The sequence below is a fragment of the Notolepis coatsorum genome, assembly GCF_963971535.1.
Source record: "Notolepis coatsorum genome assembly, chromosome: 5".
NCBI lineage: Eukaryota > Metazoa > Chordata > Actinopteri > Aulopiformes > Paralepididae > Notolepis > Notolepis coatsorum.
Genome location: NC_140169.1, coordinates 169,120,952 through 169,147,964, shown reverse-complemented (window position 1 = coordinate 169,147,964; position 27,013 = coordinate 169,120,952). Strand labels below are relative to the sequence as shown.

General features: G+C 44.0%; 1 protein-coding gene across 1 annotated transcript in view; it reads right to left on the bottom strand.

Moving 5' to 3' along the window:
• Positions 1 to 27,013, bottom strand: part of lrp1bb (low density lipoprotein receptor-related protein 1Bb) — a gene marked incomplete at its 5' end in the record, with an annotated part of 1,188,884 nt that overhangs the window by 579,998 nt on the left and 581,873 nt on the right. Inside the window, 1 exon segment of the mRNA XM_084314368.1 lies at positions 17,852 to 18,022. Coding sequence (XP_084170494.1) covers positions 17,852 to 18,022 — 171 coding nt within the window.

Here is a 27,013-nt window from a genome sequence, read left to right as displayed (position 1 = left end):
ACACTAGAGATATTTGGGTAAAATGTTTAAATAGGAGATGCCTCTGTGGAAGAAAGCCACAGACCCCCTGGACTGAGAAGACCTGAGCAGCAAAGGAGGGGGGCGAAAAGCAGACCCTCTGTTTACTGAAGGACAACACCCGACGAGGAAATCGGTGGGGGGGCAGCCAGCCCCCACACAGGAGATCGATTGGGGACCGCCTCCCAGAAGACCAACCTGATTGGACCAAAACGTATTATTAGACTGTTATTATTGGTGGAAATCGGAGTATTTAACAGAGAGCGCAGTGTTTGAGAGACAGGCCAGCCCCCCTGGGACTGCGTCCTCTCTCAACCGCTCCCACCAGAGACTGCTGATTTTCATGTGAGTAAATCATGGGAGAAACCAATGTTGTTTAAAGTTTAGTGCTGAAACCAGGTTTACTCATGTGTAAAGGCTCAGTAAAGATTCTCTATTTTATTGATGTTAACATGACTGTTTTAGGTACAGACTGGGTTCGATGTGCAAACCTTATTAATCCTTTGTACAACATGTGTTAATGTAATAATCCTTGTATGTGAAAAGCAACCTTCTAATTCACTCTGAGCCCTGAGGCAAAATAAATAATGAGTTTTTGAACCATAGTTCCTTCTTTGCCTGGCCTGCACAGTTTATTTCTCTATCAGTAGAGAAAGACCATTTGTATCATTATGACCTTCTTCCTTTTCCAGATAGCAATCTCGTTGTACTGCAAATCACCTTAGATATTGATTAGAATATACCACAGCTTAAACGCTAAAAGCTGGTAACCTGAGCTTACATGCAAAGCACCACATAGGCCGCCTCACTCACTCACTCACTCACTCACTCACTCACTCACTCACTCACTCACTCACTCACTCACTCACTCACTCACTCACTCACTCACTCACTCACTCACTCACTCACTCACTCACTCACTCACTCACTCACTCACTCACTCACTCACTCACAGCCAGGGCTTCTCTATCCCCTGTCTGTCAGCAGGTTCCCATGCCCATACATGGTCTCCATCCTGTTCCCGCCTCACCATCATCCTATACTACTCACCTGTGCCCGACTACACACCTGCCGGCTATCATCCCATCACTGAACCAGGATAAGAGGCCTGCACCACTGCCACTCCTCGTCCGAGTGTTGTTTACACCTCCTGTGGTATAAGGACTCATCTCTAGACCATAGTTATTAGTACTCCTAGTGTATGTTTGTGTACTCAGTGACTCTGCTACATACTAGCCCTTGTTCTCCGATGTCCAGGACCTCACCCCTCAGGCCTAGTACACCTCAACCACGGATCCTACCAGCCTGCACCCCCCCCTCCTCACTCATTATTCCCCAGCTAGCCCGCCTCCTGACCTGTGGACTTCCCCCCCTGCTTAATTAAACATTCTAAACCGCTACATTCTATAAACACCCCCATAACACACTCACTCACTCACTCACTCACTCACTCACTCACTCACTCACTCACTCACTCACTCACTCACTCACTCACTCACTCACTCACTCACTCACTCACTCACTCACTCACTCACTCACTCACTCACTCACCCACCCACCCACTCACTCACTCACTCACTCACTCACTCACTCACTCACTCACTCACTCACTCACTCACTCACTCACTCACTCACTCACTCACTCACTCACTCACTCACTCACTCACTCATTCACTCACTCACTCACTCACTCACTCACTCACTCACCCACCCACACACCCACACACCCACACACCCACCCACCCACCCACCCACTCACTCACTCACTCACCCACCCACCCACCCACTCACTCACCCACCCACTCACTCACTCACTCACTCACTCACTCACTCACTCACTCACTCACTCACTCACTCACTCACTCACTCACTCACTCACTCACTCACTCACTCACTCACTCACTCACTCACTCACTCACTCACTCACTCACTCACTCACTCACGCACTCACTCACTCACTCACTCACTCACGGTTAGTTAGCCACTCTGACTGCCTCAAGTGGCGGCAGCTCGTAGGCATATCTTTGCATTAGGGATGTCCGATATTATCGGCCTACCGATATTATCGGCCGATATCGGCATTAAAATGTGATATCGGAAAATATCGGTATCGGTTTTCAAAAAAAATATGTTTTATTTATATTTCTATAAACTTTATTTACCCAGGCAAGCAAGTAAGAACAAATTCTGATTTTATTTATTGTCAAAAGTATGCATAATGTTGTATTAATTCCACAACAAGAGATATGTAATGTTAATTACCTGAAATGATTCCATTTTTTTGGGGGGGGGGGGGAAACCCAGCATATATCTGTATCGGTTGATATCGGTTGATATCGGTATCGGAAATTAAGAGTTGGACAATATCGGTATATCGGTATCGGTAAAAAAGCCAATATCGAGCATCCCTACTTTGCATGTATGAAACCGGTACAATCAATGCAAGAATGCTTTGCATCTATGACACTGTGTGTGTTGCTGTTGTTCCTCTTCTGACTAACCAGCCAATTAGTACCAATTGTCTGCTGATACACACTATAGGTGTATCATCCCTGCTGGCTTGTTAGCCTCGAGTCTAGTTCCTCTGTGAAACCAAACAGCGACTATATGCGCACTGCAGTCTTGCAGAGGAACTCCCGACACAAGGCTAACAAGCCAGCAGGGATGCACCTATATGCTGTATAGACCTTTTCTAACTTGACAACATGAACGTTCTAAATAGGCCCATTTGTATTTCATGTTGCAATGTTTGTTAACACTAGCACAGCCGACAAGGGTTCACATGACTCCTAGGCATTTTCAATACATGTATCCTTGTCACTCAATTACTTTTCCTAAAAGTACCCGTTTTATCTGGCACGGTTTCTGAAATTTCAAAATGACTTCAGGAAAATGGAATTAGAACGTTATTTCAGCTATTTCTGCTGAGCGGCCACCTCCATCCCTCCTTGACCATCCCTCCCTTTCTATCCCCCCTCCCTTTCTCTCCCCCCTCCTTTTCTCGCCCTCCCTCCATCTCCCTCCCTCTCTCCTTCTCCCTCCATCTCCATCCCTCTCTCTCTCTATCCCTCTCTCTTTCTCCCTATCTTTCCCTCTCTCTATACCTCCCTCTTCCTCCTTCTCACTTCCTCTCCCTCCCTCCCTTCCTCTCTCCCTCCCTCCCTCTCTCCCTATCTCTCTCTCCATCACTCCCCTTCTCCTTCTCCCTCCCTCCCTCCCTCCCCCATTGACCCTCTCTCCCTTCTCTCCCTCCCATCTCCATTATTCTGACCCGTTCCCGGTGGGAATTAGTGTCATTTTCTCCATGGCTGTGCTAGTGTTAATACGGTTGCTGACAGGAAATAAACAGGGGCCAACGCTGTTCCCCTAGCAACGGAATGGCAACAGCATACTTCTGAAAAGGTCTACAATATAGCAGCAGACAATAGAGGCCTTGCATGGAGTGTGGAGTGCAATTTTCTGTCTTTCAATTTGGCAGCCTGTAACCATTGGAAACCACTTTCGAAAGGAAAATGCCAAATTTCTGTACGGTAGCGGAGTAGGTAAAACACTGGAAAAGCAAGTGATTACTGGTCCACTGTGACTTCTTTACAAAATCCTGATATATTATATATATATTAAAGGGGAACTATCTTATAAATGGCCTTTTTGAGTGTTTAGCATTGTTTCCTAGCTATGTGAACTTATATTAATATAATCTATGTCTCAAAATTCTCATATTGGCGCATTCTTCCAATTCTCCTCTCACAATATTCACCCTCACTGAACTGAGTCATCTGAAAATGTGCGCGATATGTGATGTCAGAAAGACACCGCTGCATGTTAATGTTCAGGCGGCGGGACCCGGCGCAGTGGTTTAGGAGCCCAGGCTCAAAACGGCTCGAGATCTTGAGGTAGAAAAATGCTGTTTTTGAGGACTTGATTAGAAATACAAAACAATGAATAAAAAAAATATATATATTACAGAGGTGTTCCATAGACTCACAGGAATTGTGTAAAAGTGCCCAAATAGTGAATGAAATAGTAAAATAGTTCCCCTTTAAGTACTGTTTTTGGGGATTTGTACTTTACTTGAGTATTATTAGGTTTTACTCAATTACATTTCAGAGAAAAAAAACATCCTTTTGACTCCTTACATTTAAACTGCAGACCTACAAAGTACAAATATCGCAGGTCCAACTATTTTAATTACTATATTTGTTTCTCTGGCCGAACTAACATTAACGTTATTAATCCTGCGGCCGCGCTTTATTTAAAAACAGCCAATCAAATCCCCATCAATGTCAAATTAACCCGCCCATCTCCATGCTGATTGGTCCTTGTGCAAGACTAGAAAGCGGGGATCTTTGATTAAACACCTGTTATCAGAAGAATAGTCAGAAAAAAGTTTTTACTTTAACTTTTTAGTACTTAAGTACATTTAAAAATAGAAACTTTTTTGACTTTTACTCAAGTGTGTTTTTAGCCAGATACTCTGACTTTTACTTGAGTACGATTTTGAGACGGTAGCCATACTTTCACTTAAGTATAATTTCGGGGTACTTTTTACACCCCTACACACATAGCAACCGTTGTTTTGCACAATCTTCCAACAGGGAGGACAAATGGGCATTCTAAAGATTATATTGGTAAAGGTCAATATGGGCTTAAAAATAATTATGTTTTTTTTTGGATATTGGTATCGACCTCAAAAACAATATTGGTGCATTCCTACAGCTCCAGTACCTCTTCAACCTGTCCCTGAGGCTACAGAGGGTGCCCCAGCTCTGGAAAACCATCTGCACTGTCCCGGTGCCAAAGAAGAGACGCCCTTCTTGACACTTCTCAGTGTGCATACTAACCATAGTACTGTCTTTTACTATTATGCACGTTGCTACTAAGGAATCTACTGTACCTTGCCTATATTACTATTAGTATAATACGACTATGCACTCAAGAATGTAGGACTCAAGTTCGACACTGTTTGACGAACAATCTTACTTACCCTTAGCTGCCAGAGTTGTACCCTTACTGCTGACTTGTTGTACAGAACTTTGGATTTGCTTTGGATAAAAGCGTCAGAGCTAAATGACTAAATGTAAAAATGTTCTTTGATTTCTTCAGTGCCTGCAGGGCAATGGTTTCAGACAGTGTGCTATTGCTATTATCAATAGAGTATACATTGTCTTTCTATTATTTTTCCTGCCTGTATACTTCCCCTCCCCGTGCCCCTCCCCGTGGATCAACAGGATGCAATAAAGAGCACTTGACTTGACTTGACTTTAAGAAAACAGATGAGTTTTTTTGAGTCAAAATGGGAGAAGTGGGAAGAGTATAGGAAGAAAAGAAACAACATCACAGGAGAGTGAAAAGGAGACAAGAAGATAAATAGAAATCGAAATGAAAATAAACTATGAAGGTACCAAAGAACCCATGTCACTTTATTATTTTATCTCTTTTCTTTGTTTTAGTTTTTTTGTTTTCCCTTTTCCCTTTAGTTAATTTATTTTAGGTCAACTCTTCATTTGATTTTGATATTATTTTATACTATCAGCTATATCTTTTAGTTCTTATCTGTTGAATTGTATGGTACTGTCTTTTATAATTTTGACCGCCAATTGTATTGTTGTATGTGGATGTTTGTTTGTAAATCAAGAAACTGAAAATAAAAATGTAAGTAAAATAAAAAGAAAAACAGGTGGACAAGTGTCGAAACATGTCCCCCATGTAAACAATTTGAGTCAAGGTAAACCAGACCCCACACAGATGACTTGGATGCATCTTTTATGCAGCCGCAATCTGCAGGTGGCTGAGGAAACTATAGAGCAACACAACAGGAACGCTTGATTTATGTAGGCATATACTTCAATAGTGTACATACACATACTGTACACACTTGATAGGCTATAATTCACCCTGTCCTACTGTACAGTAGCTGTGATGCGAGTGGAGCCTGCAGCTGATGGGAGATGGAATGGCTAACAATCAACCCCACAAATCAAAGGCATCATAATTATGTTCATAATCAGTAATAATAATAACATATTCATAATATTATAATCATTATCACTACATGCAATCCTATCTTTACGATATAAATAAATATCAGCCTATTATGCACACTTAAATCATGGTTACAGTATTTGCCATGTTAATAATCTGTATCAATGAGAACAGATGCATCCCAGGTGTGCGTGCACGTGCAGTTGTGGGGCTCCTCATCATTGTGTGTCCGTGTGTGTGTGTGTGTGTGTGTGTGTGTGTGTGTGTGTGTGTGTGCGTGCGTGCGTGCGTGCGTGCGTGCGTGCGTGCGTGCGTTGATTTGTGTTTCAGCATAGAAGCCATAGAAGTATTTTGGTCTTACTAAAGTAATTAGTGACCTCAGAAAAACTCAAGTAGATGCAAATAAAGTCTCAATTCTCGTCCTATTAGATCTAAGCGCAGCATTCGACACAATCGACCACAATATCCTAATAAATCGCCTAGAAAAGTTAGTTGGCCGTTGTGACTATGTATTGAACTGGTTCAGAATATTATATCAAAGAGAGAAAATATTACGTCATGCTTGGAGATCATTCTTCTGAGCAACATGACACCTACTTCGGAGTTCCACAGGGGAGCTGCCTTGGTCCATTATTAGTCTCACTATACATGCTGCCACTTGGAGACATCATTAGAAAACACAATGTATGTTTCCATAGTTACGCAGATGACACACTATTGTACATCTCCGCTGAACCAAATGATCACACAGCTATTGACAACATTTCCACATGTCTCTTAGCAATAAACGAATTGATGACAAACAACTTCCTAAAATTTAATCAGGACTGAAATCTGAAAACTGAAATCCTACTAGTCGGTCCTATAACAAAAAGATAAATGTGACAGAGCAATATGGGACAACTTACTCCTTGGATCAAACCCGAAGTTACAAGTCTTGGTGTTATAATAGACTCAGACCTTCACACATCAACAAGGTGACAAAAACATAGCTAAGATATGGCCATTTATAAATCAAGACCGCTGAAAAACTGATCCATGCCTTTATCTCAAGCCGACTTGACTACTGTAATGCACTCCTCACCGGCCTCCCCTCAAAAAACACAGAACGACTCCCAACTCATTAAAAACTCGGCAGCTAGGCAGGGCGGCTACGTGGCGTAGTGGGCAAGGCGCTCGCCACGAATGCAGAGACGCTGGGCTCACCTGTTCGAGCAAAGCGCTCCACATTGCTTTCAGTTTAGCTGGTCGTTCATACTAATACACATTGGCCGTATTAGGGGGTGGGAAACTGATGGGTGGGGATCGGGCGTTGTGGACAGCGACTCCTACATGTCGGTTGGTGCGCCTGCGCAGTAGAATCAGGAAGTGTCGGGGGCAGCGTGAGCCTCCCACGCGTTACTCCTCGCCACTGAGAGATCGAGCTGCGCAGGTGAAAAGATGCGACTGCTGTTACCTCAAGTACCGGAGGGGACTTGTGCTATGTATGACTTAGTCCACATTGCAGCCGGCTTGTGGGAGGCAAGAAACAGCGTTCGTGACAGGGGAGGGTTGAATTGGATGATACGAAATTGGGATGGGAGAAAATATAGAAAAATGGGAGAAACAGTGGATTAAAAAAATAAATAAAACTCGGCAGCTAGGCTACTAACTAGAACCAAGAGGAGAGACCACATTAGTCCAGTATTAGCTAACCTACACTGGCTTCAGGTAACATTTAGAATCGATTTCAAGATCCTCCTCCTTATATACAAAGCATTAAATGGAAGACGACCAAGCTACATTACAAATTACCTTGTCAACTATGTGCCTCCTAGAATATTACGATCATCTACTACTGGTCTATTGAAGGTTCCAAACCACAGCCTAACGAAAATCAGGGGTGCAGCCATCACAAACTATGCACCAAAGCTACTGTATGGAACACCCTACCTATGGACATGAGGGAAGCTAGATCTCTAAATATGTAAAATAAATAAGCAAAAAAACGTACCTCTTCACCTTAGCCTTTTAATACACTCTGCTGCTGATTGTACTGTAGATTGCACTATTGTACTCTGTCCATTCTATTTTACTCTTTTATTACAGGTTCTAAACTACCAGGTATTGAACTGTGTGGGTATCAAGCAGTAAGAAAGACTGTCAGGTTTTAAAACTGTTAAACAGTCATTCAGATCTATTTTAATGTACTGCACTATTGCATCATTTTCCTCTGTCTATTCTATTTTACTAACTATTTTATTTCACTGCACTATTGCACTATTTTACTCGGTCTATTCTATTTACTCTTTAGTAAAATAGCCACCCCCCTGAAAAAAATCCTAGGGGAAACACTGTTGTCTATTTTAAAACTGCCATAAAATCAAACCATAAACATGGTGGCCTATTGGGATGTTGGATCCTAATGTGAAAAACGATGTGATTTTTATATGTCTGCACTTTATGTGCTAATTTTGTCTTTTTTGCTGCTGTGAAGCACTTTGAGCTGCAATTATCGTATGAGAGGTGCAATACAAATAAAGTGTATTGTTATTATTATTACTTCTTTGAGTTCTTGGATATGCTTGAACCTGAGCTCCTTCCGTGTGAATGGATGTGTGTGCAGTGACATTTCTGTTGTGGAGTTACTGTTAATGTACTGCTAAACCCGTTCTGTATTAGGGCTGAATTATGTTCTCTGCACAAAGACTGCTATGCTCAGATTCGGTCTGTTATGGACCGGAAAATGTGCACCAGTTATCAGTAGTAGTGTGAGGGCAGCATAGGCAGCGATATTTTTTTAACACATGAGTTTAAACCCATAGCAGTTAAACTGATCTCTGGAAGCTTTAGAATGGGGATGCATTTTTGAATGAATGAATGAATGACTTTTATTTATATAGCACCCTTCACAGCACGAATGCACAGGGTGCTTTACACTACAGCTTAATATAAAAACACAATAAAACAAAATCAGAAATAAATGACAACAACAACAGAAAGTAGTTAAAAAAGACAGTGAAACCAGATAGAAAAAGTAAAATAAAAGAATTTGGATAAAATCATGAGTCACTAATTAAAACAAAACTATAGGAACAGTGAGGACAAGAAAAAGAAAATGTGCCTATGTATGACCAAAGGCCTGTCTGAACAAATGTGTTTTTAGTTGTTTTTAAAAGAGTTTTCAGAGGGGGCAGTTTGCAGGTCCAGGGGGAGAGCGTTCCAGAGCCTTGGTGCCGTCACCTCGAAGGCTCGATCACCCCTTGTGTTCAGCCTGGACCTGGGGACCACCAGGAGGTGCTGATCGGCAGATCTGAGTGAGCGGGTGTTGGTGTAGGGATGGATGAGTTCAGTGATGTAGATAGGGGCCTGACCGTGGAGTGCTCTGAAAGTGAAAGTGAGGATTTTTAAGTGAATTCTATAGTGTACCGGGAGCCAGTGCAGGGATACCAGAATGGGAGTGATGTGACATGATTTTTTGGATCTGATGGAGCAGCCGTCGGCAGACATGTCGTTTCTACAAATGCACATGAATCCCTACCGACATTCAAAACCGCTCTCGAAGAGCACCTACGGGAGGCTGCAATTCGAAACTGGCCACAGTAAATGTCCAAACCCCCCCTTCCACCCACCCACCCCCTCCTAATGGACAGTCTCCTCCCCACCGTATGTATATATTTTCTCCTACCCACCCACCCCCTCCTAATGGACAGTCTCCCCCCCACCGTATGTATATATTTTCTCCTACCCACCCACCCCCTCCTAATGTACAGTCTCCTCCCCATCATATTTATGTACATATTATCTGTTAGGATTCTGGGTAACAGCACTGTATATTATTTGCATATTGTATATGTCACAAATGTAACAGTACTATACCTGTATGTGATGTATGTCCCTATGTCATAAATGTCATGATGTCATGTATGTTTTGTATGTCATAAATGTCTTTATGAATTGAAAATGGGGGACCCTGATGTAAACAAGACAAATGTATTTCTCTGGTCTGCATCCCCTTAACAATTGTGTGTATTGAGCCGTACTGTATTGTACCCATTCTGCAATCTGTTAAATAAAGTTTTCATTCATTCATTCATTCATTCATTCATTCATTCATTCATTCATTCATTCATTCATTCATTCATTCATTCATTCATTCATTCATTCATTCATTCACATGTGAGGTTCTAGTTTGAAAAACAAACCAACGGACAACAATACCTTTTTCTGTGATGGATCGATTTAGCAATGGGAGTGGTACCACCCCCCGGGGGGCGTTCAGAGAGTGTCGGATAGGGGGGGAGTTGACACATCAGAACAACTGAAATATCTGTTTCCTAAGGCCCATGTGAGGCAGCATGGCTTGCACAGTGGCGTCTGTGCAGTAACACAGTATTTACACGGTTATGAAAGGAACAGTGAACATTTCCTCCCTCCTAACATTGGTCTCCTACCTCCTGACAGTGGTCTCCTACCTGGTCTCCTACCCCCTAGTGGTCACCATCAGATGGGCCAGATGAGACAAGCCTTTTTTCTTTGTTATTGTTGATTTGATTGCTTCATGTTTGTTGTCCTGGCCTTTTCCCTTCCTTGTGTAATGGTCTTCCCCTTGTCTGGTTGTGGTTTGTGATATTGCCTTTGTTATTGTTGTGTATTGGTTTAGTCTAGTTTGTGGTTTATTGTTTCTGTATGTTTGGACTGGCCTCACCAGGTGTTGTCACTTATAATTAGCATAGTATTTAAGTATGTCGTCTTCCTCTGTTCTGTGTGGCAACATACTTCCTGTTCCTCCCCGTTCCTGCCCTCGTCATGTTGCACTGTGTTGTCTTTCTGAGTAAGTGTAGTGTTTTGTTGTTTACTGTTATTTTCCGTATTCTCAAGTTCTGTTTCACTAGTACCAGCACTGCTGCACCGTTTATGTTCTTTTGTTATTTGTAGTTTAGTCTTGCCTTCTCTCAGTTCTGAAATAAATAGAACACCACCTTTTTTGAAAAGCATTTTGTAGTTCTGGGGCTCCTCCATCCTTCTGCTTACTGGGTTCTGTTCTCCCCCTAATCGTAACAGAATGCCGCCACCAATACTGAACCCAGCAGAAAGAGTAAAGGGGACAATGAGAGTTATCCTCAAGTTAATGGAGGGGGATCTGTCCACCTATGCCCCAGCTAAATGTTTTTTTTTACTTAAGACGATCCGGTCCGTAGCAGACCAGGATCCGGATCAGGAGGCAGAGATGGGGGTGTTGGCCAACTAGGTCGCAGTCCTCATGGAGAGGTATAATTTCCCTTCACCCTCTGATCTGTCTCTTGTTCGTGGCCCTGCAGCTAACCCGGCCTCCCTAGCTAGCATTGTACCTACAGCTAGCGAGGTCTTCCCTGCTGCCATTAACCTCACTGTTAGCCTAGCTCCTGAGGCTAACCGGATATCCCCAGCTAACATTTCCCCTACAGCCGATCCAGGCCCCACGGTTAGCCCAGCCCCCGCAGCTCGCAGACCTCCGAGAGCTGGCAAGACTCGGAGGGCTAGCGTGGCTAGTGCAGCAGACGAGGCCTCCACAGCTGACCCGGCTGTCGCTGCCAGCCTGGTTCCGCTCTGTGTAGCCCCGGCTGTCATCACTCCCCCTCCGGCTTCCACGCCCAGCCCAGCCTCTACGCCATGCCTCGCCGCCGAGACCGGACCGGTCTCCACGCCCAGCCCAGCCTCTATGACTGGTCCGGCTGCAACGCCGGGTCTCGGCTCCTCATCTCCGGCCTCTACGCCACGCCTCGCCGTCGAGACCGGACCGGTCTCCACGCCCAGCCCAGTCTCTACGAATGGTCCGGCTGCAACGCCGGGTCCCGGCTCCTCGACTGGTCCTGGCTCCCTGTCTGGTCCACCCCCACGCCGTGACCGGCGTCCTGGTCCTCGCCGTGGTCTTCGCCGTGGTCTTCGCCGTGGTCTACGGTGGGTCCTGCTCCGGGGGTCGCCGCCTCTCCTGGACCGGTCCCTGGTCCGGCGGTTGGAGGGGCTCCCATCCGGGATCCTGCTCCGAGGCCCAGCCTCCCTCCCCGGGTTTTGGTGCCCATCCCCACCCCCCCTCATCGGGCCGTTGTTCCCAGGTCTAGCCCTCCTCCCCGGGTTTTGGTGCCCATCCCCCCCCCCCCCCCCCCCCCCTCTTCGGGTGTTTTCGCCCCTCCTGGCTGCTATGCCCCTCCTGGGTTTTTTCCTCGACCTTCCGGCCCCAGTTCTCCGGGTCCTCGCCCTGGGGGTTTTCCGGGGTCCCGGCCTCCTGCTTCGCCCGTGGATGGACGATATTCTTGGTGGTCTGGAAGCCCCCCGTTCGAGGGGAGGTACTGTAACGTTCCTAGGGCCGGCCCTGACTGGGCCGGTTATGAAAGGAACAGTGAACATTTCCTCCCTCCTAACATTGGTCTCCTACCTCCTGACAGTGGTCTCCTACCTGGTCTCCTACCTCCTAGTGGTCACCATCAGATGGGCCAGATGAGACAAGCCACCATTTTGTGTTTCTTTGTTATTGTTGATTTGATTGCTTCATGTTTGTTGTCCTGGCCTTTTCCCTTCCTTGTGTAATGGTCTTCCCCTTGTCTGGTTGTGGTTTGTGATATTGCCTTTGTTATTGTTGTGTATTGGTTTAGTCTAGTTTGTGGTTTATTGTTTCTGTATGTTTGGACTGGCCTCACCAGGTGTTGTCACTTATAATTAGCATAGTATTTAAGTATGTCGTCTTCCTCTGTTCTGTGTGGCGACATACTTCCTGTTCCTCCCCGTTCCTGCCCTCGTCATGTTGCACTGTGTTGTCTTTCTGAGTAAGTGTAGTGTTTTGTTGTTTACTGTTATTTTCCGTATTCTCAAGTTCTGTTTCACTAGTACCAGCACTGCTGCACCGTTTATGTTCTTTTGTTATTTGTAGTTTAGTCTTGCCTTCTCTCAGTTCTGAAATAAATAGAACACCACCTTTTGTGAAGACCAACCTCTGTCTCGTTCTCTGTCATTTTGTAGTTCTGGGGCTCCTCCATCCTTCTGCTTACTGGGTTCTGTTCTCCCCCTAATCGTAACACTAGAGACCTCCTAGAGACCACCTAGAGACCACCTAGAGACCTCCTAGAGTCCTCCTAGAGACCTCCTAGAAACCACCTAGAGACCACCTAGCGATCTCCTAGAGATAGGGTGACCAGGTGTCCCCCTTTTGGTTGTACTGTCCCACCATTTGACCGGACGTCCCACATATTGAGAGGATGTCCCTCTTTTTGAAGCAAAAAAAAAACATTGGTCTCGGTGAAGACCATGTTATTCTAATAAAAAAATGTACATTATCTATCTGTCCCACTTTGTCCCACCAAAATCTTACTTGGACTTTTTGCATCTGGTCACCCTACCTAGAGACCACCTAGAGACCTCCTAGAGACCACCTAGAGACCACCTAGAGACCTCCTAGAGACCACCTAGAGACCTCCTAGAGACCACCTAGAGACCACCTAGAGACCACCTAGAGACCACCTAGAGACCATATAGAGACCTCCTAGAGACCACCTAGAGACCTCCTAGAGACCACCTAGAGACCACCTAGAGACCTCCTAGAGACCTCCTAGAGACCACCTAGAGACCACCTAGAGTCCTCCTACAGACCATATAGAGACCTCCTACAGACCATATAGAGACTACCTAGAGACCACCTAGAGACCACCTAGAGACCACCTAGAGACCACCTAGAGACCTCCTAGAGTCCTCCTAGAGACCACCTAGAGACCACCTAGAGACCACCTAGAGACCTCCTAGAGACCTCCTAGAGTCCTCCTAGAGACCTCCTAGAGACCACCTAGAGACCTCCTAGAGACCACCTAGAGACCACCTAGAGACCTCCTAGAGACCTCCTAGAGACCACCTAGAGACCACCTAGAGTCCTCCTACATACCATATAGAGTCCTCCTACAGACCATATAGAGACCTCCTACAGACCATATAGAGACTACCTAGAGACCACCTAGAGACCACCTAGAGACCACCTAGAGACCACCTAGAGACCTCCTAGAGTCCTCCTAGAGACCACCTAGAGACCACCTAGAGACCACCTAGAGACCACCTAGAGACCATATAGAGTCCACCTAGAGACCTCCTAGAGACCACCTAGAGACCACCTAGAGACCTCCTAGAGACCATATAGAGACCTCCTAGAGACCATATAGAGTCCACCTAGAGACCTCCTAGAGACCACCTAGAGACCACCTAGAGACCACCTAGAGACCTCCTAGAGACCACCTAGAGACCACCTAGAGACCACCTAGAGACCACCTAGAGACCTCCTAGAGACCACCTAGAGACCACCTAGAGACCACCTAGAGTCCTCCTAGAGACCACCTAGAGACCACCTAGAGACCACCTAGAGACCTCCTAGAGACCTCCTAGAGACCACCTAGAGACCTCCTAGAGACCTCCTAGAGACCACCTAGAGACCACCTAGAGACCTCCTAGAGACCACCTAGAGACCATATAGAGACCACCTAGAGACCACCTAGAGACCACCTAGAGACCACCTAGAGACCATATAGAGACCACCTAGAGACCTCCTAGAGACCACCTAGAGACCTCCTAGAGACCACCTAGAGACCATATAGAGACCACCTAGATACCATATAGAGACCTCCTAGAGACCTCCTAGAGACCACCTAGAGACCTCCTAGAGACCACCTAGAGACCACCTAGAGACCACCTAGAGGCTACCTAGAGACCTCCTAGAGACCACCTAGAGACCACCTAGAGACCACCTAGAGACCACCTAGAGACCTCCTAGAGACCACCTAGAGACCACCTAGAGACCACCTAGAGACCTCCTAGAGACCTCCTAGAGACCACCTAGAGACCACCTAGAGACCACCTAGAGACCTCCTAGAGACCTCCTAGAGAACACCTAGAGACCACCTAGAGACCACCTAGAGACCTCCTAGAGACCTCCTAGAGACCACCTAGAGACCACCTAGAGACCACCTAGAGACCTCCTAGAGACCACCTAGAGACCACCTAGAGACCACCTAGAGACCACCTAGAGACCACCTAGAGACCATATAGAGACCACCTAGAGACCACCTAGAGACCACCTAGAGACCACCTAGAGACCACCTAGAGACCACCTAGAGACCTCCTACAGACCATATAGAGACCACCTAGAGACCACCTAGAGACCATATAGAGACCACCTAGAGACCACCTAGAGACCATATAGAGACCACCTAGAGACCACCTAGAGACCACCTAGAGACCACCTAGAGACCATATAGAGACCACCTAGAGACCACCTAGAGACCACCTAGATACCTCCTAGAGACCATATAGAGACCTCCTAGAGACCTCCTAGAGACCACCTAGAGACCACCTAGAGACCACCTAGAGACCATATAGAGACCACCTAGATACCATATAGAGACCTCCTAGAGACCTCCTAGAGACCACCTAGAGACCACCTAGAGACCACCTAGAGACCTCCTAGAGACCATATAGAGACCACCTAGAGTCCTCCTAGAGACCTCCTAGAGACCACCTAGAGACCACCTAGAGACCACCTAGAGACCACCTAGAGACCACCTAGAGACCACCTAGAGTCCTCCTACAGACCATATAGAGACCACCTAGAGACCTCCTAGAAACCACCTAGAGACCACCTAGAGACCACCTAGAGACCACCTAGAGACCTCCTAGAGACCTCCTAGAGACCACCTAGAGACCACCTAGAGACCACCTAGAGACCTCCTAGAGACCTCCTAGAGACCACCTAGAGACCATATAGAGACCACCTAGAGTCCTCCTACAGACCATATAGAGACCACCTAGAGTCCTCCTACAGACCATATAGAGACCACCTAGAGTCCTCCTACAGACCATATAGAGACCACCTAGAGTCCTCCTACAGACCATAATTATAGAGACCACCTAGAGTCCTCCTAGAGACCACCTAGATACCATCTACAGACCATATAGAGACCTCCTAGAGACCTCCTCTCTGAATGAGATCAGTGGGGATTGTCTTTCTCGGTTAAGATATTTGAAGCAAATTGGGTATTGTTAGATAACGTGATTCAGCCTTTTTCGTTGATTGTTATCAGGCCCCATCTGCTTTTCCGTGAAGTCTCCGGTGTTGTGTTTATTTGTTGATGTTGAGGCACTGGCTGTAATCACTGTTGCACCCACGTTAATGCATCCAGACAAACATTTAACTGGCGTCATCGTCTCTTTATCAAAAAGGATGTTTATTTCCATAAACATACTGTGTAGCATCTAGTACAGAATGGATGTCTTTGGTGGTATAAGAAACTAGATTAATAGATTCTATCTCTGTCGATCGTTTTGGTGGTTCTGCGGCCTGTCCTGTTAGCCGAAGCCTGTCTGTTAGCCTGTAGCTATCTCTCCCACCCCCCAAGCTCAGCTGCTTGATGTGGTCCGTCTCGCTATCCAAACTATTCTGGTCCCTACCGGAATAACTAACAGCCATAAAGTCTCTCTTCCTCTCTCTCTCTCTCTCTCTCTCTCTCTCTCTCTCTCTCTCTCTCTCTCTCTCTCTCTCTCTCTCTCTCTCTCTCTCTCTCTCTCTCTCTCTCTCTCTCTCTCTCTATTCCTCTCTCTCTATCTCTCTATCTCTCTCTCTCTCTCTCTCTCTCTTTCTCTCTCTTTCTCGCAATGTTTCTCTAACTCTCTTCGCAAACGGACGTCTCTCTGTCAAAGTGACGCTGCTACTGCTCCTCTGTGAAGAATGTTCCTCTACTGCTTTATCTCGTAACTGAATGTTGACGTCTCCCTGACTCTGTGGCTGACCTTGGCTCCTATCTCGTCTCCCACAGGCTTAGAATTTAACACACACAGGGTCCTTTAAACTCCAGTCTATAGATATTTGCATTACATACATGCTGTTATATAACCATATGCAAACCAGCAATATCCTTCAGTATCTATTGAGTCAATTCAGTTAAAATGCTAATATCATACAGTGGATGTTGCCTGGCCTCTACTGAAGTGTAGCTACTACCAAAGAGTCCATGTGCTAGATGCTGCTAATAAGAAATAGTCGTGTTATTAAATAGGCTTCGAAATTCAAAACTACGACCATAAATGAAGGAGATCTTTCTTCTAGACAACATACCAACGCGTGGAGCAACTATACATGAACCACGGACCTTCGAAGAGGTCGTTATTTTTTAAATCCCCTCTGGACGTTTCCCCATAGACACGACGACTGGATCCGGTACTCCTACAAGCGCGTCAGTTCAAGCACCGTTGTGACGTCCTCACTAAACACTAGGGGTGGGGAAAAATATCGATATGTACAGTAGTAGTATTGCAATACTTTGCGTGGCGATACTGTATCGATACAGGGATATCAAGTATCAATATTTAATTATTTATAAAAAAAATTGTATAAGGAAGTTGCATTGTTCATTTCAATACCTGTAATAGTACAGTAGTCCACACACACACACACACGTGTGCATTCAGTTAAGTTGGAATATGACTGTAATACAAACTGTTCAGTTTGTCAGGTACATGCAACACAGATTACAGTGTGTTTACATCTGTCTGCTTGAGAAAATACCAAGTTCTGCAATAGAAATTATTGAAGTGAGATGAACAGACTGAACTTTATTTGATTAGATAAAACATGTCGACAAAGTTTTACTTTGCAGTTGAAAAAAGGTAATAAATCGTAATATATCGCAATATTAATATCGCAATACTCAGCATATCACAATATATTTAGTATCGCAATACTATCGTATCGTGACTCAAGTATCGTGATAAGATCGTATCGTGAGGCCTCCGGTGATTCCCACCCCTACTAAACACGGTAGAATTATTTCCCAGCTCAGTAATTAATGCGTGTGTTCTTTCTTACCAGCCGAAGCGCCTCCGCAGGTTCTGTTCTCGTCGCTGGAGTCTCCACAGTCGTTGTCTCCGTCGCAGGCCCAGTGGTCCGGGATGCAGCGCCCACTGGAGCACTGGAACTGAGTGTTGGAGCAGGAGTGGATGCAGCCCAGCTCGTCACTGCCATCTCCACAGTCATCATCTACAGATATGCATGACCACGCACACACAGGGTCCGTTTAGAACATATACCGTCACTTAAATCATACGTAGGCCTATGCTATTGAAAAACGTGTCCATATACCATTGAAATCTGTCACGTATGCTACTGAAAGCTGTCACGTATGCTACTGAAACGTTCTTACACACACACACACACACACACACACACATACACACACACACACACACACACACACACACACACACACACACACACATACACACTACTAGTCAGACATGTATGTATCACCTACCGTATACGATAGTCTACCCATATATGTATGATAGCATGTACAATATGGCATGTATACCGTATCTATTTATATATTTATATTTACTGCATATATATATATATATATATATATATATATATATATATATATATATATATATATATATATATATCCATATCTGTCTGAATATACCTGCATATAATCCTTCTATTTACCTACTTATACACCTGCATATAACCCATATAACTCTGTATGATAGCATGTCCTTTTTACATATATGTAGATACCATTTATATCTGAACATATCCCTTACTGACTCTTACTAGACACACTGCTGGCCAGTGTGACTCCAACATATTGTTTTTATACCTGTATCACTGTACATATCACTATTACAACGCTGTACATACATCTGATTAGCACTATATATGTGTATACACATTTTAATCACCTGCACATTGTATATTACTATTGCACGTTACTGTTACATTTGCACTCTGGTTGGATGCCAAACCTCTTTTTGTTGTACTGTAGCTACTTGTGCTGTATAATGACAATATATTTGAATCAAATCTACTGTAATCGAATCTACAAAATGTGTCCTAATCACAATGCTGTGAAGATATATCAAGAGTCCACATACACCACCACATGGTAGAATAACAACAGGCCCTCACATACAGTGCACAGGGACACTGTACAGACAGAGGATTATACCAGTTATTACTCTCTATATACATTGATGAATGCATGCATGCACACGTGCACACACCCGCATTTCATGGCTGAGAAGAGTAATGGTGGAAATGTGATTGTAAACATACTTTGCATCCTCCTGGCCATGATAAACGACACTGAACAGCGTTAGTCTAAAGCACATGTGTACAAAACGCCGCTGCCAGACTGTTGACCGGAACCCGTAAGAGAGACCACATCACCCCTGTCCTTGCCTCCCTTCATTGGCTTCCAGTACGCTACAGGATAGATTTGAAGGTTCTCCTATTTGTTTTTAAAGCCTTAAGAGTCACCCTCCCCCTCCTACATCTCAGACCTCCTATCCCCCTATTCCAACACCAGGTCCCTCAGGTCAGCCGATCAGAGGCTCCTGACAGTCCGGAGGTCTAACCTTAAGCTCGTGGGGGCCGTGCCTTTCCCAGATAGCAAAAGGTGTTAATTCAATGTTGATTTATGGTCAAAATGCTTGATTTTTGGTTAAGGTCGACGATTGATGGTGAATCACCCATTAACCGCTGAAGCAATTGACTAATGTTGAAAACATGTCATTGAATCAATATTGTTTTGTGGTTGCATTTTAATGATTGAAATGCCAATATCTAATAAATGTTGAATCAACGAATGCTGTTCAACGTATGCTGTTTGTCGTCATTGTCTCATCACCCAGACTGCACTGCGCTTGTGCCCCGCCTCCCAGAATGCACCTGTGCGGCAGCTTCCTGGCAGCTACGTACCTCATGTCTCTCTCTGCATCGTTAAGACTGGTGAGTACTGCATGGCAATAATGTCGATTATGTTGTATGTTGTATGTATGCTTTCGATTGCAAACGCCAGCGGAGTAGTGGTGTGTTTGTTTTTTCATGGTAGAGAATGTTATATTAACCGCTATGCGTGCCTCCTAGCTGAAGCTAATAGCTAGGCTAGTAGGCTAGCTGGTCCCTACTGCTTCCAGCCCTTGTGCTAAGCTAGCTGCTCCCTACTGATGTTTTATATATTTACGTGCCGAGTATGTGTCCGGCGTGAATTCTGAGGCCACGTTTATAGTAGTGTGTGGTATACAGTGGACGTCGTTTCAATATATTGTGGCGGAAGAGAGTATTTTAGTATCATATTGAGCACATTGTCATGGAATACACCGCTTAGGAACAACAGGCTGGCTAGGCTAACTAGCTTGCACGGCGATGTTTTATATATTTACGTGCAGAGTATGTGTGCGGGGTGAATTCTGAGGCCACGTTCATAGTAGTGTGTGGTATACAGTGGACGTCGTTTCAATATATTGTGGCGGAAGAGAGTATTTTAGTGTCATATTTATTACATTGCCATGAGATATTCCGCTTGTCGGCTAACTTCTAACGTGCGCGGACTGATGACGACATCAACTCGACTCGAGACATTCGCAGCAGCATAATAAGACAACAGGCTGGCTAGGCTAACTAGCTTGCACAGCGATGTTTTATATATTTACGTGCAGAGTATGTGTGCGGGGTGAATTCTGAGGCCACGTTCATAGTAGTGTGTGGTATACAGTGGACGTCGTTTCAATATATTGTGGCGGAAGAGAGTATTTTAGTGTCATATTTATTACATTGCCATGAGATATTCCGCTTGTCGGCTAACTTCTAACGTGCGCGGACTGATGACGACATCAACTCGACTTGAGACATTCGCAGCAGCATAATAAGTTAATTAAACTTGACATACATTATATCGACGATAATTATCGATATCGAATTATATGAAAATAATTTTATAATTTTATCGCGATAACGTCATATCGCCCAGCCCTAAGTGCAGGGCCTGTCTCTCTCCCTCCCTTCCTTATGTGTTCGTGCTTAAAACAGTGAATGATCTTGTCAGAGCATTTTCAGAGCACTGTTAAATGGTCATTTTAAAACTAATATAAGAAATGAATGTATATAGTGGTATATTTATGAGGGGAAAAAATATTTGCAACAACCTTTATACAGGTAGGTTATTGATAACAGTGACATTCATACAGTATCCTTTGATTTCACATAATTTAATTATTATTTCACAATAAAATACTGCAATCAAAATCCCCTGTAATATCACATCAGATTTTGTAATCTCACAATAACATAGCAATATTTCACATAATTTAATTATTATTTCACAATAAAATACTGTAATCAAAATCAAAAGGTTAATTTGCATATTCTTGGTATCTAGGGACATCTATGGACCTCAGGGAATGTATTCACAGTGTCAGAAATATTGTGTCTATTACTAGGCTTGCTTAAATTGTGATGAAACAAAGGAGAATATGAATTATGATTTTTCTTTGCATCTTTGACAGTGAATAACACCATGCTAATAATGACCAAACATTAAAAACTGCCACTGATCTCGTTCAGTCCCCTCTTGAGATCATGTGTAAAAAAAATCGAAGGAAATTAATAAAGGGAAGATGATTAAACCGAAGGTTCTGTAGATACAGTACTGAATTCTCCCATCCGTACCAATGCAATTTGAAATATTATTATAGAATATGATGCTTATAAATTACCTTATTATAGCTCATTTATAAGCATCATATTCTATAATAATATTTCAAATATTTCATATTTCATATTTCAAATCTTTCAAAATCTTTCAAATGCCTGAGTTCAATTTGGATTTAGTATCACCAGGCATGCATAATAACAGATAATAATCTACTGTAATCTACTGTACTTTTAAATTTTCCCCACAGTGCAACCGTTTTGAAACTAATTTCAGATCTAATTGTTCCTACATGTTAACAATAGTATAGGGAAGAGAAACTATACTATACTATAATTTGTCAAACGTTACCTTTTGTGGCTTATTATCCCGAATAATAACAGTTATTGAAATAATTCATACAGAACTCTGAACCTTGAATCCCATTATAATCTTCCAGGAAGTGTAGTTCAGAAAAATTCCCACGGTTCAAAAGTTCCAAAATGGTCGCCCTCTCGGAATATACTTCAGCCAATCGAAAAGTTAAATCTATCTAATGGCACTTTTAACCTATTGCTAAACTAACGTATTGATGATAATATACATTCTACATGCTTTTGTGACATGTTAGTGATGTTAATACTTGAATACGTTTGATATTAAAAACGCAAATTTTATGCAACACTCGGGTGGAACAGGTTAACCTGCTGGTTGTGTGTCCCATTCACAGCTCAGTAAAAGAGAAGTGCTCCATCCATCTCGACTCCCGTGTCCGTTATTCACACAGGACAGAAACACAGTGGTCACATTTGCTTCACTGATTCTAATTTTCTTTTCTTTTCTTTAATAGGTTGAAGGTTCATCATCCTTACACAGCTTGCACAGGGAGAGATCTTATGTCCCATATGTGATGAACAGAAGTAAGCTCAACACTGCAGTGATGAGTGAAATTATTGGTTCTGTGTTTCAGGTTCATGGTAGAGGGGTCTACAGTCAAATTGTGAACTTATCATTTAACAGCATCATAATTTTTTTTTGCTGTTTAGTGTTAGTCTCCTTGTATTTAAAGAAGGCTAGGCGCCGCAGAGAGGGAAGACGACACACTGGAGTGGCAGGAGAGTCCAGGCTGATGAGAAGTCCTGTCAACCAATACGGGTATGTGTACGGGTGGCAAAACAGCGCCAGTGTCCTCTCCATTCACACTCCATTGGGAGCAATTAGGGGTTACAGGGGCACTGCCATGCTAGACTAACTTAGGTTATTTGGATTGAATGTTTAAATTATGTATCCGATTTGTAAAATATAATTTAATAATAATTTCCCCCAATAGTATTGAGTTAACCTATGATTCCTTCCTATCCCTAGGTGTGTGAGGTGGGGCCCAGCAGACATACCGGAGGGGAGACAGGAAGCCTTGGGGGCTTTGAAAAGGGATCTGCAGAACATCTACTCAGGCATGCAATCTACTTTACTTTTGGTCAATTGACACATGAATAAACATCCCACATTAAGCAAAAAGGCCACCTTAATATTCAGAATGAGTAATGATGAGATAGCATGAAATTAAAGGTTTGCCACTCAATTTCCCAGAGGTGGCGACATCAAATTTAATTGTTGTTACTTGGGTACTCATTACATGTATTTGTATGTCTGTACACAGAGGAAGGGATGGGTGGGGCAGAGAGCAGAACTTCTGATGGAGAGGACCTACGTCATCCTGCAGCGGTACTTGAACAAAATGCCTGCACCAACGATGGTGGAGCTCAAAGAGGAATGGCCTTTTCTCTTCGCTCAGACGGGGCTTTTCTCCCACTTTGGCCTCCTGACAGACACAGATGCCCTTCAAAAGATCCAAGATGCCCTGGGTCAGAGAGGACGGACCATCCTGCAGTTCTGCCAGAAACTGGACAACCCGGAGATCAGGGAAGTTCTGGCCAGATATGATCCAGAGGCTTCGGAGAAGACTCCTTATGGTGTACTTCAAGGAGCCTACGGAGAAACTGCTGATGTAAGTTTTATTTATTTAAATATTAAAATATTTGAAATGCTAAACGAGTGATTACAAACCCTACAAACACTGTGATAGACCCTCTAAACCAGTGGTGCCCAACCAGTCGATCGCGATCGACGGGTAGATCGCGGGCTGATTTCAAGTAGATCTTGATTAATAAAATTAGATTATAATTTCTTTTTTTTTATTTCTTTTTTTTTGCTAAATCAACTCTGCCTCTCCTTGTTAACTACAACAAGCAATGCTGTTTGTTATTTAAGATGAGGTCGGACTCGGCACTGACAGATTTGTATTCATTATGCTGCTTTTATAAAGCCTTAAATGACGGCTTACAATATACAATTTTGGCTGGTAGCTCTCGGCTAGGTGGTAAATTAAAAAGTAGATCTTGGTTCAAAAATGGTTGGGCACCCCTGCTCTAAACACTGACAGACCCTCTAAACACTGTGATAGACCCGACAAACACTGTGATAGACCCTCTAAACACTGTGATAGATCTATCACAGTGTTTAGAGGGTCTATCACAGTGTTTAGAGGGTCTGTCACAGTGTTTAGAGGGTCTATCACAGTGTTTAGAGGGTCTATCACAGTGTTTAGAGGGTCTATCAGTGTTTAGAGGGTCTATCGCAGTGTTTAGAGTGTCTATAACAGTGTTTAGAGGGTCTGTCACAGTGTTTAGAGGGTCTGTCACAGTGTTTAGAGTGTCTATAACAGTGTTTAGAGGGTCTATCACAGTGTTTAGAGCAGGGCTGTACGTTAACTTTTTTTGCACATAGCACTGGTGCTACAGAGGTTGATAGTTTTGTAGCACAGGCCAAAATCTTGTAGCACAAGTATAAAACGTGTTATATTTGTAACAGTCACAAATGTGCCTATTGTATTTGTGTTATTTAGTTGCAGTGCCATGTTTGGCTGTCATTTAGTATATCGCCATGTGTTATTATTACTATGATACTCTCATATGCTATTTTCAATTAATATCATAAACAACATAAGGAATATTAGCATAATTTTGAGTGGACTGAAGGAATGAGTCAGCGTTAATAGTTTTAAATGCAAATAATTTATTGAAACATAGAAGTGGGGTCGGTTGGGACACACACACACACACACACAATGGGGGACCCTGATGTAAACAAGACAAACGTCTTTCTCTGGTCTGCATCCCCTTAACAATTGTGTGTATTGAGCCGTACTGTACCCATTCTGCAATCTGTTAAATAAAGTTTTCATTCATTCATTCACACACACTGTTTCAACTCACCACCCCCGCATCATATTGTAGTCTAGTCTGTCTTCAAACTTCCACTCCTCTCGAAACTTGTTTATATTTGAATATCATCATTATCTGTCCATCCTCAGTTTACTATAATATACTCCTGTCCTGAGTCCTGACTAGTGACTTCATCGTCTTTCCAAACGCACGCACGCACACACACTAAGGCTGAGCCCGAACGTTCGAACGTTCGTTCGTTAAGCTGACATTCGGACTTTAATTAATGGGTTCGAACGTTCGGTGAAAAAAAATAAAGCAGTCGCAACGACGGTGAGGCGATGTGAAGCGGCGCGTCCCCCGAGTCGCTCGGCTCAACCAGTATGGTCTCTGCCGGGCTGTTGCTGGATACTCAACCAGAGCTCTAGTCTCAACCAATGCAATAGAACAATTTTGATTGAATGACAGGCGATTCTGCCAATTACGCCACACCGCTTGCACCCGCCTCTGCTGTTACCACCAATCGGCAAGCGTTTATTATTTTTTTTACTTCCGGCAATGCCGCCATTGATCTGCTTGAGAGAAGCATTAACGTAGCGTTAGCTCCCCACCGAGGAAGTAAAAGTCGTAACAAGGTTTCCATAGGTGAACCTGCGGAAGGATCATTAATAAATACCAGCCTTTTTCGGCCACGGAGCGCGAGCTTCATGGCGGGAGGTGGTTGCGTTGGAAACAACTCTGGCCGAGGCGGCAGGCGTGTTGGGAGCCCGGCGGGACCCCCGCGCCGGTGTCTCTCTGTCTCTCTGCCGTCCCCCGTTCCGAGGAGACGGTGGAAGGAGCCGAGGCGCGCGCCTCTCTCCTTCCCGTCGACCAAGAGTGAATACATGTTATTGAACGTGTAACACTAACTATATAACGTTAATGCCACAAAATGAAAAAAAAAAATGTAATAAAAAAAGAATTATTAAAACATTTACAAAAAACGAACGTTCGAACGTTCGTTCGATAAACCCTGGCGAACGTTCGAACCCTAAAAACAGGGTTCGGGCTCAGCCTTAACACACACACAGGGAAGGGGAGAGAGTGCCCCCCCATTTCCCTTTCCACACTGTGTCTGCTGGCTCTGCGCCTCTGATCAGGATTAGCTTGTTAGCTTGCTAACGTTGTAGTGATTGTAATGGTACATAAACGTTAATTTCGGGCGATGTGCGCATAAAGGAATGGCGACGGTGCAAAGCATGTAGATGCATTTGACCCGTTGCGAGAAAGAAAAAACACCACGGACTTATTTCGGGACGTGTAGGCGCACTGCTGTGTTAACGCAGCAGTGCGCACCAACCGACCAACGTGCTGCTCCTTGCAGAAGCACGGATAGGGCGGATACGACTCGTCGAGTTGTCACAAGAGTTTTTTCAAAATAAGAGTATCATATGCACCTGAACGTTGCTAGCTTTCGGAGCCTAGCTGGAGCTGCGCGTGGGCAGAAATGAGACCCGCTACAGGATTTTCAAAATAAGAGTATCTATATGAACCGAATCCCTATCGCACCAGTGCTACTGAAGTAAATCCATCCATCGCACAGACAGCTGTTGCTGTAGCACGTGCGATATATATGTCGCACTGTACACCCCTGGTTTAGAGGGTCTATCACAGTGTTTAGAGGGTCTATCGCAGTGTTTAGAGGGTCTATTACAGTGTTTAGAGGGTCTATCACACCCTCTAAACACTGATAGACCCTCTATACACTGTGACAGACCCTCTAAACACTGTGACAGACCCTCTAAACACTGACAGACCCTCTAAACACTGTTATAGACCCTCTAAACACTGTGACAGACCCTCTAAACACTGTGACAGACCCTCTAAACACTGACAGACCCTCTAAACACTGTGATAGACCCTCTAAACACTGTGATAGACCCTCTAAACACTGATAGATCTATCACAGTGTTTAGAGGGTCTATCACAGTGTTTAGAGGGTCTATCACAGTGTTTAGAGGGTCTATCATAGTGTTTAGAGGGTCTATCAGTGTTTAGAGGGTCTATCACAGTGTTTAGAGGGTCTATCATAGTGTTTAGAGGGTCTATCAGTGTTTAGAGGGTCTATCACAGTGTTTAGAGGGTCTATCACAGTGTTTCCTTATGGTGTACTTCAAGGAGCCTACGGAGAAACTGCTGCTCGGAGTTGATGTACGTTTTATTTATTTAAATATTAAAATATTTGAAATGCTAAACGAGTGATTACAAACCCTACAAACACCATACTTCCTGCAATTCAATATTCAACTTCCGTTTCGCGACTATAGCAACTCCAAACTCCCTGCAAACTACTTC